This window comes from Podospora pseudocomata, chromosome 5 (genome assembly GCF_035222375.1).
Source record: "Podospora pseudocomata strain CBS 415.72m chromosome 5, whole genome shotgun sequence".
Lineage (NCBI taxonomy): Eukaryota > Fungi > Ascomycota > Sordariomycetes > Sordariales > Podosporaceae > Podospora > Podospora pseudocomata.
In genome coordinates this window covers 212,690-231,601 of record NC_085889.1, presented here as the reverse complement: position 1 = coordinate 231,601, position 18,912 = coordinate 212,690, and the positions used below count along the sequence as shown (strand labels likewise).

At 54.1% G+C, this 18,912-nt stretch overlaps 6 protein-coding genes across 6 annotated transcripts; 3 read left to right on the top strand and 3 right to left on the bottom strand.

The window, feature by feature from the left end:
* Positions 1–106: 106 nt before the first annotated feature.
* QC762_502460 (uncharacterized protein) lies at positions 107–2,866 on the bottom strand (the record flags this gene model as incomplete). Its single annotated transcript, XM_062890672.1, has 1 exon — positions 107–2,866. The coding sequence occupies one exon, from the start codon at positions 2,864–2,866 to the stop codon at positions 107–109; it is 2,760 nt and encodes a 919-aa protein (XP_062741493.1).
* A 1,040-nt stretch (positions 2,867–3,906) lies between these two features.
* Positions 3,907–4,173, top strand: QC762_502470 (uncharacterized protein; the record flags this gene model as incomplete). The annotated part of the gene is made up of 1 exon (XM_062890673.1): positions 3,907–4,173. One exon carries the CDS (start codon positions 3,907–3,909, stop codon positions 4,171–4,173), a length of 267 nt encoding a protein of 88 aa, XP_062741492.1.
* A 2,430-nt stretch (positions 4,174–6,603) lies between these two features.
* QC762_502480 (uncharacterized protein) lies at positions 6,604–10,075 on the bottom strand (the record flags this gene model as incomplete). Its single annotated transcript, XM_062890674.1, has 3 exons — positions 8,329–10,075; positions 6,884–8,258; positions 6,604–6,786 (listed from the first exon to the last, which is right to left on the bottom strand). Exons 1-3 carry the CDS (start codon positions 8,604–8,606, stop codon positions 6,604–6,606), a joined length of 1,836 nt encoding a protein of 611 aa, XP_062741491.1. The 5' UTR covers positions 8,607–10,075.
* A 1,688-nt stretch (positions 10,076–11,763) lies between these two features.
* On the top strand, positions 11,764–12,522 carry QC762_502488 (uncharacterized protein; the record flags this gene model as incomplete). Its single annotated transcript, XM_062890675.1, has 1 exon — positions 11,764–12,522. One exon carries the CDS (start codon positions 11,764–11,766, stop codon positions 12,520–12,522), a length of 759 nt encoding a protein of 252 aa, XP_062741490.1.
* A 156-nt stretch (positions 12,523–12,678) lies between these two features.
* On the bottom strand, positions 12,679–14,475 carry pnk1 (DNA kinase/phosphatase Pnk1). The gene is made up of 3 exons (XM_062890676.1): positions 14,232–14,475; positions 13,215–14,168; positions 12,679–13,149 (listed from the first exon to the last, which is right to left on the bottom strand). The coding sequence occupies exons 1-3, from the start codon at positions 14,431–14,433 to the stop codon at positions 12,839–12,841; spliced, it is 1,467 nt and encodes a 488-aa protein (XP_062741489.1). The 5' UTR covers positions 14,434–14,475; the 3' UTR covers positions 12,679–12,838.
* An 810-nt stretch (positions 14,476–15,285) lies between these two features.
* HGT1_2 (high affinity glucose transporter) lies at positions 15,286–18,510 on the top strand (the record flags this gene model as incomplete). The annotated part of the gene is made up of 6 exons (XM_062890677.1): positions 15,286–15,772; positions 15,997–16,233; positions 16,296–16,747; positions 16,821–17,064; positions 17,134–18,311; positions 18,374–18,510. The coding sequence occupies exons 3-6, from the start codon at positions 16,699–16,701 to the stop codon at positions 18,508–18,510; spliced, it is 1,608 nt and encodes a 535-aa protein (XP_062741488.1). The 5' UTR covers positions 15,286–15,772; positions 15,997–16,233; positions 16,296–16,698.
* Between the last annotated feature and the right edge of the window lie 402 nt (positions 18,511–18,912).

The following is an 18,912-nucleotide window of genomic DNA, read 5'->3' as shown; positions in this document are numbered from 1 at the left end:
GGTAGCCTTTTCAAACATTCAAACTGCAAACAGCTCGACATGGTCCTCTGTTTTGAGTGAGCAAATCAATCATTATTTCCCGTCATCTGGATGTTATCTCTCCAAGTTACGCTCCTACATGACCGCTCTCCTGCGAATATGTACTCGGTTTCCGCTTCAAGGGAGGTACTCCTCCCTCGCCCGCAGTTGTCATCGTCGTCGTCGTCGCTGGGGCAGTCTTGGCCTGGACAACAAGCAGACTAACATTGGCCTTGTCCCCTGCTCCCTTCCTCACCTCCGCAGCGAGACGCGCTGCCTTCAGCCCAAGAACCTTGCGAACGGCAGCCAGCTCAGCCGCCGCGGAAGAAGACGGGCCCGCCTCAACAGAAGATGCCAACCAAGACGAAACAGACCTCCCCACCACCACCAGAACCGACCGCGAGCTGCGCTCCTGCCTGCATGGCGACAGCAAGCTCTGAATCGCTTCGGCTGTGTCCTGAGCATCAAGGTAGACAACCCTGTCGCCCAGACTTTCGGAAAGAACCGACTTGAACGCGGCCATCTCACTGTCGGCGCGATTGGCCGCTGCTTCGACAACCACCTCCAAGACGACCTTGTCGGTCTGGGCGAGTTGATACCCTAGCCTCACCGCAAAGAGGTCGTCCTCCCCTCCTCTGTAGAGCACACGGACAACCTTTGGGCCTTTGCTTTCGGCGGAGTGAAACTTGGCTGCTCCGATGTCTTGGGCCTCGGCTAGGCTGACACCTGTCGCGTCTCGGGTGAGTTGTCGGGTGATTCCCGTCTTTGTTGCTTGCGAGTCGTCGCCTATCCTTGACCGGGGGTGGCTGGTGCTGAGGAGGGAGCTGTCGACATAAACTCCCACGGCGGCGAGGTGCCTGTGCTTTTCGTAGACGTCTGTCACGAGGCCGGCGAAATCCTTGTTCGCGAGCATGTTGTCCTTGATGCTAGAGTTGCCGCCGTAGTAGAAGCTTTGGATTTCGGAAATGGTACCTGTCTCGCTCCAGGGGACGAGGACCAGGTCGCTGTTGGTTTTGGAGGCTTGGGTGGCGAGGGTGTCGGCGAATCCCTCTTCGGGGACGACAGCGATTTGTCCAGAGACGATGACGTCGCGGGAAGTGTTGTTGGCGGTGGAGGTGCCGAAGGCCTTGACGATGGGGTCGTGGGAGGCGTAGTCTTCAATGTCGGATACTTTCATGACGGAAGAATTGCGGTCTGTCAGCTCCACCAGACGATACCCCTGAATGCGAAGTGGCCTCTGCTCATCTGTGTGAGCGGCGGAGGGGTCGGCTGCCTTTTCGTTGTCTGACGAGGCACTGGCCGCTGGTGTTGGGGCAGAGGAGGAAGTAAACAACGAGATGAGCCCCAGAATAGAGGACAGGCCATCTGTTCGAAGATAGACCAGCAGACGGGTGGCCACATCCCCCTTGCGGTATTTTTCCTCCGAGTCTTGACCATCCGCTGGTATGATCGGATTGCCATCCCAGTCTATCTTGCCCTTCTTCCACAGGTCGAGCTTCTGCTGATACCAGGGTGGATAGAGCCAGCTGACCAACGGGGCCGTGGAAAAGGTGGTGACGAGAGCCATAATGACAAACATGGTGAAGGTCTTTGTGCTCAGAATCTTGGCTTGCAGGCCAATGTTCAAAACAATGAGCTCGACCAACCCCTTGCATGACATGAGCGTGCCGATGGTGAAAGACTCTCTCCAGACCAGCCCGTTCAACCTCGCGCCCAGAGTTCCACCAGCCAACTTGCTGAAGAAGGCCACGAAAATGATGGCAATCACATAGCCCCAGACGGTCCCGGTGTTGAGTAGGCCGATGTTCGTATTGATTCCCGAAAGCGCAAAGAACAGCGGCACAAACAGCGTAGAAGTGAGATCCTCAATCTTCTCGGTCAGTTTGATTGCAAACCCGCCCTCATGAGGGCACATCAGCCCGACCATGAAAGCCCCAAAGATAGAGTGAACGCCAATGATGCTCGTAAAGAAGGAGGACGCCAACACCATGAATAGCGTCAGCGCAACCACACCCTCGGTCGGCCCGTTCTCCAGGCTCTTCGTCCTGCGCAACACCCAGATGAATGCCGGACGGACGGCATATGCCAGGAACAAGCTGTATCCAACCGAAACCAGAAACACATACAGCGCCGTTATTCCGGCTCCAGCATTCACAAGCGTGACACACAACGCAAGAAGAACCCAGCCCACCACATCATTGGCGATGCCGCTGGTCAGGACAATCACTCCGACGGTGGTGTTCAACAGCTTCAAGCTCGTCAAGATTCGACATAGGACTGGAAACGCCGTGATGGCCATCGCCACACCGATGAAGAGAGCAAAGATGCCAAATGAGATGGGGGCCGTTCCTGGCTCACCCGCAAACTCGTGGTACAGCCCGTATGCCACCGCCACACCGAGTCCAAAGGGAATCGTCATGTCCAGAGCTGCGACGCTAAAGGCGATTCGCCAGTTGCTCAGCAAATATGACAGGTTGATTTCCAGTCCAACTAAAAAGAGGAACAGCACAAGGCCAATGTTGGCCACAAGTCGGAAGGGTGCCATGCTGGCAGGCGGAAAGATGGCATCAGTGAAGCCGGGGATACGGCCCATAACGGAGGGTCCGAGCAGAATGCCTGCGATGACCTCTGCAATCACTCTCGGCTCTCGGATCTTGGACAGCGGCCAGTAGAGAGCACGGGTGAGGGCAATGACAATGGTGGCCTGGATGATGAAAAGGACGAGGGGGTCGGCGGGATTGTAGATGGAGGGGTTGAGGCCTTCGAACACGCCCGCTTGGGCGGGAGCTCGAACCACGGTTGGAGTGGCCGTTGCCGCTGTTGCTGTTGTTGCTGTTGTTGTCGCCATGGTGGGGCGAGCCAGATGAGCCTGATAGGCCCTTGTTTGGTGAGCACGAGAGAACACAACGGCGACTGGATTTGGTGGTAATATAATGACCTCCTCAGAGGCCAGGAGCCGAGGAAGGAAAAGAACAATGGGTCAGTTCCAATTCAGGACCTAAAAGAGAGAAACGGGGAGCGTCAAGTACTCGAGACAAGAGACAAAGAGACCCATGCCTTGCGGGACAGGCGGGCGCAGGGCTCACACTCAGGGTTCGTGACGGATCTCAGTTAGGAGGTGGTCAGACAGCTCGTTTAGTCGCAATCATACACTGAGAAAGCTTCGTGGCGTCATGATGTTCTTGCGTGACCGTTCACCTTGTCCAATGTCGACAAGACAAGGGGCGGAACTGGGGGGTCACGCCAAGGTCAACAATCTAGACCGCCAGAGACCGTCAAGAAGCGGTGGAGGAGACTGATAAGCATTGGGAGGTGACGGGCTGAGAGACTGGAAGGAATGTGGCTTGTCTGCGCCGTGCTTGGCGTCAACCTCCCCCGCAGCGGCACAGCCTTACGAGCACGCCTTCACCCATCACCTGAGATGCCAACATGCATGTGGCTGCTCCAAGACCTCAACTCGACTTAATGGAACAGCAGCAAAGATCGTCAGACAACACCAGCCTGAAAGAATCACTTGATACACTGTACTCCCGGTTTCCTCTCCCGCCAGACACACGTTCCATTCGTTTGTTGGAGCTCAAGGCGCCACCTCCCAGCCACGAGTCAAACTTCCCACCTCAGCTCCATGGCGACCTTCGGGTAGTCAGTTTTGAAAACAGCCGGCCGTCTTTCATTGCTCTTTCCTATGTCTGGGGCGGGAAGCGGCCATCCCCAACCACGCGAACCATTGTATGTCATGGCGTCCATGTCGACATCACAGAGAATTGCTATGTGGCCCTCTGTCAGATACGACGGCGTCATGGGTACACCACACCTGCAACACTCTGGGTCGATTCAATATGCATCAATCAAGAGAATGAACAGGAAAAACTTGACCAAATTCCCTTGATGCAGCACATCTTCTCCCTAGCACAGTCGACCTATGTTTGGCTGGGACATGGCAATGACCGGAGTGATCTAGCTATGGAGTATCTATCGCAATTAGCAAGATTCGGCAGGCAGTTACCGCTGCGTATCTGTACTGCTCCTGATGCAGCAACCGCGAGGGCTGAGTCTGCGAGGTATAGGGAGGCCGTGTGGGAAGCGATGAGATGTGAGCTCCTTCATTCTTGGGGTGTCCTGTCTTTTGAATCTTCTTCGATGCTAACAAAATGAATGCGTAGTCAGGTTAAAGCATCGTGAGCCGGTAACCCGCAGTGTTGATCTCGACCAGGTGCTTGATCGCGAATGGATACACCGGTCATGGACATTTCAAGAATTGATTCTGGCTCGCCATTTAGTCGTCCTGTGCGGCACCAAAGAGATCTCTTGGGAAGAGCTCATCAGTGCAATCAGTCTCATGGCACAGAATAGCATGGGCAGCTTCAAGACGATGGCTGAGCTTGAGGAGACGGCGGCGTCATACCCCGTCAGCCCCTCGGTCCTAGCCCACTGGCAGTCCATGATTGATCTCTGGCTTGGACTGCCGCGGCCTTCCAATGGGTTTGAATCTTCACGAATCCACGTCTCGGGTAACAGGAAGTCGTCTTTGAGAGATGACATTATTGCTTATTGGGACAGGTTTGGGGACTCACCTTTACTCTTTCGACTGTTTCACTGGACCGTCGCCGCAATTGGGCTAATCTCCGCGATAGGCGCATGGGCCTATCTGACGAGGGTGTTCGTGCAGATACAAGTCTTGACTAGCTTTCGGGCTGGAGCCCCTGTCGTGCTTGTCTGGTTTGTGATGACAGTATTGGCAGGCATCCAAACCAGAAGACTGTATCTCGCTTGGTACGGGATCGGCTTTGGGCAAGGACAGTCATGGCTTCGTGACTCGGCTACAGCAACCGAGACACTTCAGGCTGCTGAAGCACTTGATGGCATCCGGGCGGCTCTGCGGGAACGGATCAGCACACAGCCCCAAGACAAGGCCTTCTCCATCTCCGGCATCTTACAGACCTGCGGTGCCAGCCCTTCGCCACCCGACTACTCTCTTTCAACAACGGAAACCTACCTCACCCTGGTGAAAGATCTTCTTGCATGGAGACCAGAAGCACTCATCATGCTGATGGATGCCGGTATCAGTACAGCCTGCATACGTGATCCTAGTGCTACTGAGACCATTTCGTGGGTGCCAGACTGGAGCACCCCTCGACCCAGTGCGTGGCTGACGTCAAGGTACCGCCTCAATAACACTTACGACATTACACCTGGGTACGATTACCAACTGCTAGATCCATCAGCTCTTCTGCTAGCCGGGACCTTCAGCGGCACGGTGATGTGGGTTTCGCAGCCGTTTGCACCCACGCATCATCTAAAAGGGGCCGAGTTGCACTTGGCCCTTGCTGCAAACCTTTACACATTGCACTTCTGGCACCTGACCATCTTCAAAGACCTCTTCCGGGCCAGACGCCCCGACACAAAAGAAACCTGGAAGACTCGCCAGTTCGCCGTCCTGGAAGGCTTGGTCCGGTCGCCAAACAACAGCCGGCCGGAATACTGGCACATACCGGAAGACTTCCCCGACCGCAGAGACGACTTTCAGGGCTTCTCACAGCTCCTGGAGATACTCGACAACCTCTCGCGTCCGTCCGACCTGAACGACTATCAATCTCTCCACGACAGTCTTGCCCTTGACGACGATGACAATGGCCCATCGTCCTCTTCCCCCCTCCTCCCCGAAGCCACCACCGAAGCGATATGGGACTCGGTCCTCTCGAAAATGACCAGGGCCATCTCCATCCTCCGACGGAACAGAAAAGCCTGGAGATACTTTTTCAAAACCTGCAACCAGCTCGCCCTCGACCAGAGGAATCTATTCATCATGAGCACAAACGCCTACAGCGACAAGCTCATCGGCAGTGGTCCCCTGAGCCTGGCAGAGAATGACAGCATATTTCTCAGCGGAGGCATCCCCACGCCCATGGCTCTGCGGATGGTGCCCTCGTCTGAGGCCTACTTGTCTGGCACGCGAGGGGACAATCGGTTCAGGGTCGTCGGGGCTGTGTTTGTTCACACTCTGACAGGTGAAGACGGCAGGCTTCCCATGGGTTCTGTGTTTGGTAATGACGGTCGGGATCATGTTGTTCTTGTGTAGCAAAGCGGCCGGCGGCCGGTCCCCATATCATCTGATTCAGGGGTTTGTTTACTTGAGGGGTTCCACTCCGTCCAATGCAGTGTTCAGCCCAAAGAAGACAAAGTTTTTGAAGGCCAGCTTTGTTGCCTGTTCTTGTTCCTCTGACTTGCTCCTCCACCCAGAGGATCCTCGCGTCGCGAAGCTTCGTATGTGCTTGCCGCCTCATCCGGTATCTGCTCACTCTTCGGCAACTTGACGAGGAGAAAATGATCCGTTTATGCCGGTATGAGTCATTCGCCGGTCCCAACCCCTCGGGTTTTGAGTTGATTAAAAGCAAACCCAGAGCTACTCACGTTTCCCGCGGAAGCTTGTATTGTTCGTGTTCATTATTAAATCTGATAATACTTTGCATCCAACCGATCCGGGGTATCTTGAACGATTGATAAATTACATGTGCGTCTTGTCTCCTTGCACGGTTCGGAGCGACGTTCACACCATTTTCTTCATTTTTCTTTCTTTTCTTTTGCTTACGACATATCAATCATGCCATCGTTGTAGAGCATGCCGGCAATGCTGGCGGATGTCAAGGTGCACAGAACACCGCAGAGGAAGGCCGAGATGGACACCTTGACGACATCACCGGACCGCTTGGGGGAAATGGTGGAAAGAACACCAATCTGAATGCCGAGGGAACCAATGTTTCCGAAACCCTGTTTCAACATGTCAGTGTCAAGTCCCAACGCATGCTCCAAGATCTGAGACGAATAAAACAACTAAAAAAAAAAAAAAAAAAAAAAGAAAACTTACGCAGCAGGCATAGGTAGCGATAAGCTTGGAACGGGGAAGCATATCGACGAACTTCTGCTTGGGGTCGACGAGATCGGCAAAAGCCTTGAACTCGTTGATGACCACCTTGGTGCCAATGAGCTCAGCCACCGAAAGAAGATCCTGCTTGGGCACACCCAGCAACCAAGCGACGGGATAAAGGCAGTAGGAGAGAATGAGCTGGATGGACAGGATCTTGTTGTTCTCGTCGACGAGGAGAGGGTCAGTCACCATGCCCCAGTAGCTGCCCCACCACTTGAGGAGACCATTGATCAAGGCAACGAAGGCAATCGTGGTCAAGAGGCAGGCCACAATGGTGGCACCAATCTTGAGACCGAGCCACGAGCCGTTGGTGAAGGCGTGAAGAGCGTTGACAGTCTCCTCATCTTCCTCGTTCTTGGGCACCTCGACCTTGCCCATGGTGATGGGCTCCTCCGTCTCGGGCCAGCGCATCTTGGACACGGCGAGGGTGGCAGGAATGGACATGATGCAAGACGACACGAGAGCCTGGGGGTTGAGACCCATGCCAATGTAGGCCACCAAGACGGAACCAGCAATGGTCGCAAAACCGCAAGTCATGATCTGGTGGATTTCGGCCTTGGTGAGATGGTCCATGAAGGGACGAATCAAGACGGCCGATTCACCCTGGCCAATAAAGGGGGTGGCGGACGCGACGATGGCTTCGGCGCCAGACACTCTCAAACTCCAGAAGAAGAAGACGGCAAACTTCTGGATGAACCAGGCGAGGAAGCCGACGTGGTACAACATCTGGACGAGGGCGATGAAGAAGATGATGGCGGGAATGACACCGGTCAAGAACCAGTTGCTGTTGGCCAGATCCTCATCCGTCAAGAAGATCAAACCGTCCTTGGCGAAGCCGAGCAGGGCACGAGCCATGTCCGAGATGAACTTGAAGATGTCGTAGCCCGCCTTTGTGCGAAGGACGAAGATGGCAATGATGTACTGGGACAGCATGCCACCAATGACGGTACGCCAGGGGATGAGCTTCCAGTTTCGCGACGTAAGCGTCAGGAGACCAAGCATAACCATGAGACCGAAGACGGAGATGGCCCGGTTGGCGCGGGTGTTGTCACCGGTCTCTTCAGGCACAAAGGTGCCGATCAAGAAGACGGCGACGGCGATCAGGGCGGCAAGAATGTGGTGGAGGTGAGTAGGCACTCGATCGTACACCCGGACAGCCGTGTGCTTCCAGACGGTGCGCACAGGGCGCATGACCAGAGACGATGGAACAAAGTTGAAGAAGATGCGAAGACAGATGGCGATGTAGATCAAGGAGGGAATCAACCATCCCTTGCCGTCGGTGTGTCGGTACTTGACGAGACCATAAATCCACCATCTGCGGGCATCACATATCAGTTCGGTGCACTCGACTTCGGAGAGGGCTCTTGTGTGCTCTGGTTACTAACACGCTGAAGACGATAAACAGAGCTACCTGGACGACCTTCCAGAAAAACCTCTCCACAAGCCGCAAGATGACGGTAGGTAGCGAACTTCTCCCGTCGCCGCGAAGGGAGCCAGCCTGGGTGCTCTGCTTCTCGGGGTCGACAGCATACTGAACGGGAGCCGAGGCGTTCTTTTCGTCTGGGTATCCAATGTCGGTGCTGGAGCTAGACTGCTGCTGAAGGGCAGTGGGCTGGGCCGAGTAGGGAGGAGCACTGGGCTCGATGTTGTCGTTGGTCGCCATGGCAAGAGAGAAGAATCTGAGGGACAGGGTAGGGACGGCGGGGAAGGGATGGAGGCCTGGAGGACTGGACCTGATATGAGAGCTCAAGCTCTTGTCTCGACGTCCGCTACCAACAAGGTGGTTCGTGGAACGGTGAACTGAACGCGAAAAGGACAGCGGCCGGCGAGCGAGCGAGGAACCAAATCAGACACTGGCCTGGTCAATCAAGTCCAGAGGTGCAGGCGCCGCGGGGCGACGGTAGAACTTTAAATGGCCGGGCTGGCTCGTGAGCCTGTGGTGCTTGTGAAAAGCGTAACCCTAGATAAGGCGATAAGGCGGGAGATACCAGGTAGGAGGGGACTGAAATCAGCGAATTGCACAGTGAGGAGACCTGACGAGACATCCCGGTGACCTCGTCTCTCCATGGGAACCAGGTTTAAGGGACAAAAGATTACCAGGAAGAGCAGTCGGTGGAGAAGCCGGAGCGAACAAGAGGCAACGCAGGGAACCGACGAACCACAAGCAGGCACAGGCGAGAGGTGGCATGTAGCATGTTGCATGTAGCATGTGGCATGCGGCCTGTGTGTATGTGCTGTGTGGTGTATGTAGGCAGGTAGGGTGGTAGGTAGAGATAGAGTAGTGAGAGTCTTTTCGGTGTTACTTCCGGCGGGCCAGACGCTGTGCGCCCAGGATGGAGGAACCGCGGCGATGGAAACATGGAAGGCCGTGGCGGATCTCGACCTTCAACCACCAGCGGGAAAGGTGAAGGTGGCCAAGTGACTAGGGCCAATGATTAAGGCACTGGTGCCGGGACAAGTGTCGGTCGAGTTTTCCCTACAAGGGAGGTAGGCACACATGGATGAAAGTGCTTGTTGAGAATCGGGAATCCCTATCCCACATACAGTGAATTGGCCAATGAGCAGCACGGATGGGTGAGAACGGCACGGGCGAGGGGCAAGGTCGACGAGAAAGCCACCGGCTGCTGGCCAGTCGCCGTTGAGATGCCGCCGCAAGTTCGCTGATCGGTCGACCAAAACTGAAGCCAAGAAACACACGCAGGAGCCCGACTGCACCTTGACGTCGAATGCCACCTTCTCAATCAGGCGCGCCATCGGTGTATCTTATCAAAAACCCATCTCGAAAAGTGGCCACCGCGATGCCACCGGAGGCTTTACCTGGTCCGCGGTTGACGTCAAGTGGAGGGCGGCACAGATCTCAGTCCAAGAGCAGATAACAAAAATAACACACTGCTCGTGATATTGTTCAGTGAGGGTTATTAGACGGAAACCTGAGGGAAAGGCTGTCGTTGAGATTGTCGATTCTGCTGTGTCCTGGGGGGAACGGGACCTGGAGCTGAAAAATTGGCAGTGTGGTCGGTGACGGCAAATTCCACCTTCCGTTTCTAGAAGCCTGCACTGGGCTTCCCTGCTAACGATAAGCCGAGCGCCCAAGAGGCCAACGGCGGCCGAACCCATGTACCCCGCAAGTGCCGAGCCACCAAGGGGTCAAGCCACTTCCCGCATTGGGTCTCGTGCCATGGAGACTCCCGATCCAATCGTTTTCATCTTGTTCATTTTCCAGTGACTTTTACACTACGTACACACGAAAACAATACGGAGGCTTTACTACCCAAATCCCAGTCCTTTTTCCCTCCAGTTCGTCCCATGCGAGATACAAGATCTGGGGAAACCTGAAGGGGATAATCAGGAAGCATCATGCGAAATCGGATCACATGTCCGGCCAGACCCTGACTCTGCTGTGATTGGCGAGCTGTGAGATTCTGTGAGATAAATGAAAGTGTGTGGGAGCTTCAGAGATATCCAATAAGACGCCCACCTGCTCCAGTACACTAGGTGTGTGGGGACAACCGCATGTCAGTGTCACAGCTCTCGCTTATTGATTCTGGAGTGTGCCATTGACATTACCGCCGTGTTGGAACTGGGGTTTCCAACAAGAAGGTGATAGCAGCTTACCAGCGGGTGCATTCGCGAGCCATGTCGAGATAGCATTGCAGATAATCATTGATATGCACACCGCAAGGCGGCGATGTCCGGTTCTGTGGTCTCGCAGTATCAAGATGATTAGATTGCAATGGTAGCCAGGCTGCTGCTGGTGGTGGTGGTGGCGGTGGTGGTGGTGGTGGGATGGGATAGGTGAGATGGTTGCTATCGATGCCTGGACTCTGTACTCAGCCTCTCAGGCCGCTTTGATGTTGGCGAGCGTATCCATGATCCATACCAACGTGCTCTCACCTGGCGGGCCGGCCCGAGACACTGATCGTCAAGAGTGCAATATCAATACCACCTTTTCAAAGGTTACCTTGCAGAAGTCCAAGCAAGATGGAATTGTTCTTCGGTCTCCAGTCTCCGGCCGCGGTCCATCCGAACTTTGGCACCGTGATAGCGGCCCGAGCTGAGCTTTCCGTTGACCGCCAACCTCACCGAATTTGCGGTTCCCGGCGGCTCCACGGCTCCCTGCTTTTGTCAAGAGTGCAATGCGCTTGCCCGCCATGACAAGTCAGCTTGTACAACTGGCTATCCGGCATATAATATTCCGGAGGTCACGAAGCGGTACGTGCTTGCCACCCCGGCTTCTGACATCCGATGAAACAACCCTGGAGCCCAACACTCCGGGGCACCGCCGCAATGATGGAGGGCCCAATTCGCCTTCGAGTCAAACTTTTCGAAAGCTCATGCTGCTTTGTAGAGCATGAGCCACCAGCGGTCTTGCTGTCACACCTGCCCTGACCACCAACTTCCAAGGCAACCGACAATGCTTCCATTGGCTCAGGTATTCCAACAATACTTGGTACCAGCTGCCTACCCAAAGCGGCCACCAAAAAACAATACCGACTACACCAAGCATGTAGTCACCGATAATGGCGTATTATGAGGCTTCATTGTCCCCATGAGAGAGTGACAAATAGAGTCGGGATATCGGTTTGACTGACTGTTCGACAGCAACGGTAAGTGAGCAACCCATCTTTTTTATCAACTGTATCGCTGATATCACCAGGGACTACCAGAGCATCTTCTCTCACGACCACAAGATAGTCCCCACTCCGACCTTGGAATTCACAACTGGATAAGCCCTCACTTGCTCCCGTCGATAAAAACGCCTCGGCAATTTCGAAAGGGCTGGCCAGTCGGATCCGCATCAAAGACGAACCTTCCCAGAAATGCCCGACCACGCCTACCATCGTCAGGAAGGGCCCTTCAAGGCTCCCAATAGCGTCAACATCAGACAGTCGCGCCACGCCACCCAAGTCCTCAATCAAGTCCTGCAACAGGATCAAGTGACGGCGGCCAAATGTTTCCCCTGGCAATGTCCCCCTCCAAGTCCGAGCAAGAAGGGGAAGCCCATGAGTGCGATGGGCGCCGCAATCCTCGAGGAATTTCATCAAAAGCACGCGGAGCCCTTCTCACGCCCGGCCCAATACCAGTCACGGCCAGCTCCGAGTCATCACATCAGGCCACCCCTCCAGGGTCTTCTTCACTCGAGATCGTCACATGTCTCATCAATAACACCTCAAGCTGGCAACGGCCCCTCGACGACGACATCTCGCCCCGTGACACATGTGTCTACCGCTCCGGTTCATGGTCGGCCAGCTCACCATCACCAGGCAATAGGCTCGCACTGGACGATAAATGATCAACAAGTGCAGGTCGCGCCCGATCTCCAGACAGAGCGGTTGGCAGCCTCGGCGGCCAAGACAAGAATTCACCAAATCCTTCATCGTGACGGCACTAGAAGGGCCGCGAATGGGAGAGGGAAAAAGGTGACGAGGGTCGGAGGGTCAAGCCTCAAGAGGCAGATGTCTGTTAACAACGGAGATGCCCGTGAGGAGCTGGCTCGGTTGGCCGAAAGCCGGACTGGTGGTCATAACGGCACCGTCAGCAGGCCCTCCAAGAAAGCCAGGAAGAGAGTAGGCAAGTAGATGTATGTGACGCTTGTTTTCTGCTTGGAGTTTCTGTTTGGTGCTTTTATTAGGAAGGAACTGGGACTGTGGCTGCATAAAAAATAGGCGTTTGGGTTGAGGAAAGGTAGTCACCAGGATTTGATCATTGCGGGTAGCATTGGCGGGACGGGCTTACGTGATTCTCATGCATAGCAATGTTGGCTACCTGATCGAAGGGCCAAGGGGTATGAAAAGGGAAATTTCACCCAAAGCCCCGATGGGGCAGGGAAAGATATCATATCCTGACAAACCATCTGCTGACATTCCTGTGAAATCGTATCTTCACTCACCGCACTTACACCCAATACTTGCCCCAGATAGCGTACTCTTCCTTGGACCCCTTAAACTTGAACTCCACCTCCGTGATGTCGTCGAAACCCTCCTTGTCCTTGGGCTCCTTGAACCTTGACTTGAAGCCGTTGAACGCAAGCTGCGGGAGTAGCTGTCGATCTTCAGGGTTCAGGCTCTTGTTGAGCGCCCTGACCGCGCTGTTGTGCTCGCACAAATGGAGGGGTGTCTTGAACCACACGCACCGGATGGGTACCTTGTGCTTTTTGGCCAAGTCAACCCACTGGGCGCGTGTATCGGGGTCTGCATTTGTGTTGTCTATTGTCAGGTCAACATTATCATGCTCCAGGGGGTAAAGCCGGGGGGCGGCAGGGTATACATACCGATGACAACCGACTCCCCCTCCTTGAGCCACTCCGTAGCAGTCTTGAAACACTTGTCCTTGCTCTTTAGCAAATCCTGGTTAACCCTCTCGTAACCTAATGGCTTGAGCTCCTTCCAGAAAAAGGTGCTTTTGCCTGCACCAGGAGGGCCAACGAAGAGGACCATCTCCTTCTCGTGCTTCTTCTCAAATCTTGGTGTCTCTTCCTCCTCCTCGGTCAACGGGAAATGCTCCAGGTCGAAATCCCGCTTAAACTCCCTTGACTTCTCCCCCAAAAAGTATTCTTCTGGCGTGAGGTACTTGATCCCGATATTACTCGCCAAGTTCCTGTCCGAACAGCTAAAGTCCTTGGCTTGCCCTTTGAGCTCTGCTGTCCTACCGCCCGCGTCACCGACAAAAATGCTGTTCTCCCGATCTATCTCCTCCTCTGGGAGGCTGTAGTCTTTCTTAAGCTCCTCCCACATGCCCGGCCGAGGCTTTCGAAATATGTCCTTGCCTGTCGCGGCGTATAATGTGACAGGTATCCCGAGCTGTCCCAGGACAGCATTGCACTTTGCTTTGAAGCCGGCGACGCGGTTCTTGGTGAACTTGACGGGGGCTTTAGTCTTGGGGTCGGGATGGAGGGTTAGGCCGCCTTGGTTGGTGAAGATGACCACTTGATAGCCTTCGTCTTGGTAGAGCTGCCGCAGGCGGGCGGGGACCGACTCGTGCCACCATTTCCAGTCTGCAGAGTCGCCGGCGTGCTTCTTGCCCGACGCTGTTGCTATAAGGGTTGAGTCGAGGTCAAAGGCAGCGATCTTCCTCCTTTTGATGGCCGGGGCGTCGGGCTCGGTCTTGTCGTACTTGGCAACGAGTAAGGTGGCAGGAGAGTTGTCGTCGGGACTTCGTTCTGACCAGACAGTAGGCTCTTTCGGCTTCTGAGAGGCGGGCGTGAAGAAGCTGGCTACGGCACTTTCTACACATGTATCTTCTTAGTGACTGGGGCAAGAATAAGACGAGCGCGAGCATGGGCACATACTCGAGATGGCAGTTTGGGCTTTGCGCTTCAGCGGAGGCGGAGATATGGATCGGTTGTCGGCTGAACGCTTAAAGGACGGTTTTGACGGAGACATGGTAGATAAAGCGATGCTGGCGGAGAAGTGATTCACTCGATGTATTTGCGATACCCAAACCAACAACGACACGGGCACGTGGAGAGCTCTGCCAGAGAGGCGCTGCATTCAGGTTCAAGGTTGCGGTGCTGAGAGCGCCAAGCCTGGATTGACACGCTGGGAAATGCGAAAACAGCTGACCTCATCCAGCAGCCAGCAGCCACCAGGGTTCTCACAGTGCTTGGCACTTGGTTGCTCCTGGCAGCACTTTAAGGTAGAAGGGGATAGGGTTAGCTATTACGTCCCCTTGGGCCCCTTAATTAAGGCAACATGCACAACACCATGCATGCGACAAATATTCCCCTGGTTTCCAGCCATCACGTATGTAACAGCAAGCGCCCACTGATAAAACAACTGAGAACAACGACGGAGCTTTTGGCGATGCAGTGTTTTTTCCCTTTCCCATTTTTAAACAAAACATCAGTGCGATATGACATGGGGGTGACAAACAAAGCCTACCTGTGTCACAAACTGAACAAAGTTGTTAAGATACTCAAATTGTGTCTGATAGCTATGTTCAACAGACAATCCGCGGATCATGTGGTATCCAGGTAGTCAACTCACTGTCTTTTTCGTTGCCCTCCCCTATCATTCTCCATCCTGAACAGATAATGGCTCTCCCTTGGCTACCAGTACGAGACAGGTATTGCATTGTGTTTACAGCATCATATGACATCGGATGCAAAAGAAACACCGGCACATACCGTGAAAGCCCTCATGACAGGCTGAGAAAGAAAACACGTAAAAAATGCAGAGGTGCACGGTTTTCCTCGGCATTTGGACACGTCAAATGCTCTCAGAGATGCGAATGCAGTCTGGCACTGTCAGGCTGACACACTTAATATCCCATTGATAACATGACCATCGAAGCCGAAGGTCCGTCGGTGATTTCGATCGTTAAAAGCCTCATCCGACAATTAACTCGTAATTATCAAGTTAGGTAGGCTCCGGGCCGTCCCTTCTTGTCAACAATCCCGCTCCTTTCTCTGTGACGTCATGGTTCAAAGTCACCACCCACCATGTATCTGCCTGAATTGCATTGTTTACAGCATCGAAAGCTGTCACAAATGCATGGAGTTTGTTGCCTCATCCGGGCCCATGTCCACTTCAAATTATCTTGGACCATGAATTGTTGATTGTCCGCCATCATGACCTCTTGACATCAAAGAACGCAACGATGTACAGTGTACAAGCTATTCATTGCATTTATCGCCCGAAACCCCGTTCATGCCGAGGCACCTTGGTACCACCCCCCCTGTGCACCGCAGACCATGGCTGATGCTTACACCGACTACAAGGCGTCCAAGTCAAGAGAAACTCGGGTAGGGGGTCGATCTTGCCTCTCCTACCTGAGAGCCACTCACAAAACCTGCTGATGCTATGGACAACTCAACTTGGATAGGTTAAGGTAGGTCGGGTCCGGGGATTATTTGCGGGGAAGATGGGGGAAACGATTCTTTCTTTCCAGCCCGTCGGATAAGGTTGAAAAAGAGCCGCCGCGGTATTCGGCCGAGCGAGACATGGTGATAATGCAGCGTCGGTGATTGGAACCTGCAAAAGACTCTATACTGCCGTGACTGCACCACAAAAGGCTGGGTGACCTGGACAAAGAAAGCCGACACTGTAGGACAGCCAATCAATTCACTCCTTCCTGCCGGAATGGGCTACCGACTTACACGGCATGCTCTCGGAGCAACTGAGCCTCGTTCTCCGTCTTCACCGCCTGACTTGGCCTCTCGATAGAGGCTGCAATCTCGGGGAAATGAGCTTAGGAGACCGGCCGAAAGAAAGCTGGCCGAGGGCACTGGAACTGACTTCCTCTTAAACTGCCCCATGACCCTGTAGTTTTCTCAGACAGGCTAGCTCCAGGTAGGTATATATCGTGGTGTCTGTTAGCGGCCAGCCCCAATCCGAGCTTCAGTCTGTCCAAGGCACGCAAAACATCGTCACTCGCCTCACGGGGCTCACCCAGATCTGCTTGCTTTTAAGTGGGCACATTGTCAGTCACAAAGAGGAAGGAGCGATCTCTTCCTGTATTTACCAACAACACGCACACCCCCCACACGCGTCACGCATTCAATGCTTCCGCAGTTGATTCCCACACTTGTTTGCCCCAGTACCCCACCATTGGGTTCCTGTGGTCTCCTTCCACTCTGCAGGCCCGGTCTCTGACCTTTCCGACTCCATCATCACAACTCTCTTCCTTTTCCTTTGGCCAGCAACCTAGAACCTCTAGCCGTACTGCCTTCCGGACCTAAGAAACTTCACCCTCCCCTAACCGATCACATATTCTCCTTCTCTCGATTCTGCGGCATCTGGAGGCAAGATCATAAGATGTGGAAGATCGGCAACATATATTTCATCGCCGCCGTGGCGGTGATCGGTACGTCTGAGCCCTTTTCTCTTGGACCATTCTTCTCGTTTGGATAGCTTGTCTAACGGTGGAATCATCACAGGCGGAGCCTTGTTTGGCTTTGATATTTCGTCCATGTCGGCTATCATCTCGACCCAACCCTATCTCTGCCAGTTCAACCAAAGGGGCCATGATGAGAATGGCCTCTGTCTTGGACCCACTGACGACGTTCAGGGTGGTATCACTGCTGCCATGCCCGGCGGCTCTTGGCTCGGCGCTCTCGTGTCTGGCATTGTCTCGGATGCTTTTGGGCGCAAGACTTCGATTCAGCTTGGCGCCATTATCTGGTAGGTCGCAATTCTTCTTGGACTTTGGTGTTGCCGTGGTGGAGCTATGGACTGACCTGCACCGTCCAGGATTATTGGTTCAGTGGTTGTATGCGCTTCGGTCAATATTCCCATGTTGGCCATTGGTCGCGTCATCAACGGGTTCTCGGTCGGAATATGCTCTGCCCAAGTTCCTGTGTACATCTCTGAAATCTCCCCTCCTTCGAAGCGCGGTCGTCTCATCGGTTTCCAACAATGGGCTATCACCTGGGGCATACTCATCATGTTCTTCATCTGCTACGGCAGCTCCTTCATCCCGGGCACCGCCGCCTTCCGTCTTCCTTGGGGTCTTCAAGCTGTTCCTGCCGTCCTCCTGTTCCTGGGACTGGTCTTTCTTCCGGAGTCCCCTCGCTGGCTCGCCAAGAAGGATCGTTGGGAGCAAGCCGTGGAAGTGCTGACGCTGATCCACGGAAAGGGAGATCCCAACTCTCCATGGGTCATAAGGGAGCTTTCGGAGATTCGCGAGGTGGTGGAGTTTGAGCGCGCCAATGCTGATGTCAGCTACTTTGAGCTCTTCACTCCCGGCATGATTAACCGAACCCAGGTCGGCGTCTTTACGCAAATTTGGTCGCAGTTGACGGGCATGAATGTCATGATGTACTACATTACCTATGTTTTCACCATGGCAGGCCTGTCCGAGCCTGGTACCAACGCCGTCCTTCTCCCGAGCGGCATTCAGTTTGTCATCAATGTCGTGATGACCGTTCCCGCCCTCCTCTGGATGGATCGCTGGGGTCGCCGACCGACTCTCCTTGTGGGCGCATTCCTGATGTGTTTCTGGCTGTGTATCAACGCAGGCCTCTTTGCCGTCTACGGCCGCGCGCCCTACCCCGGAGAGTTCACCTCGACGGCAGAGTCGATGGCGGTGGAGGGACCGCCCGCCAAGGCTATCATCGCCGCGACTTACCTGTTTGTCGCCTCATTTGCGCCCACGTGGGGTCCTGTCTCCTGGACCTACCCTCCCGAGCTGTTCCCCCTTCGTCTTCGTGGAAAAGCGGTTGCCCTGTGCACATCGGCAAATTGGGCCTTCAACTTTGCCCTGGCCTACTTTGTTCCTGCGGCCTTTGCCAACATTACCTGGAGGGTCTATGTTATTTTTGCGACATTCTGCGCAGCCATGTTCCTGCATGTATTTTTCATGTTTCCGGAAACCGCCAACAAGCCGCTTGAGGAGATTGAGGAGATGTTTGATGATACCAAGCCTGGCGGTACGTTTTATGCCTTCATGTTTCTCTTCGATTCCTGCTAACCATTTTGTTTCGTTGAACAGCCATCAAGTATATTGGGACTCCCGCTTGGAAGACCAAAAATACGCGCAATCTAGCCCTCAGACAGGAGCGCAACGAAACGTTGTCGTCGGAGGAAAAGATGGGTGTCTCTGGAGAACACAAGGAATCAGCTGCTTGAGCATTTCTTGTAGTTCCGACATTTTCTTTTGTTTTTTTTTGTTTTGTTTTTTTTTTGTTCTCGGGCATTTTGCGGTTCGAACTGGCAGGGAGAAAGGCTTGTTATCGTTGGGACGAAGTCTAGCCACGAATTCACTTACTCCTTGGCAAAGGCGCATACCAAATTTGAGGGCAAGAGGACATGGGAAGCTTCCTCTGCCATGACGTATCATGATTAGCAGCAAACCTATGGGGTTATTTTACTCGGAATTATGAGGTAGCATGGGTCATAGGTTACGTTTTCGGCATCTACCATACATCAACAAGTTGATCAACTTTAACCCTGGAGGTGCCGCTTGATTGCAGGTGTGATGATGACCACCCCCAGATGTGGACCCGACGTGAAGAAACTGACAGAATCAAG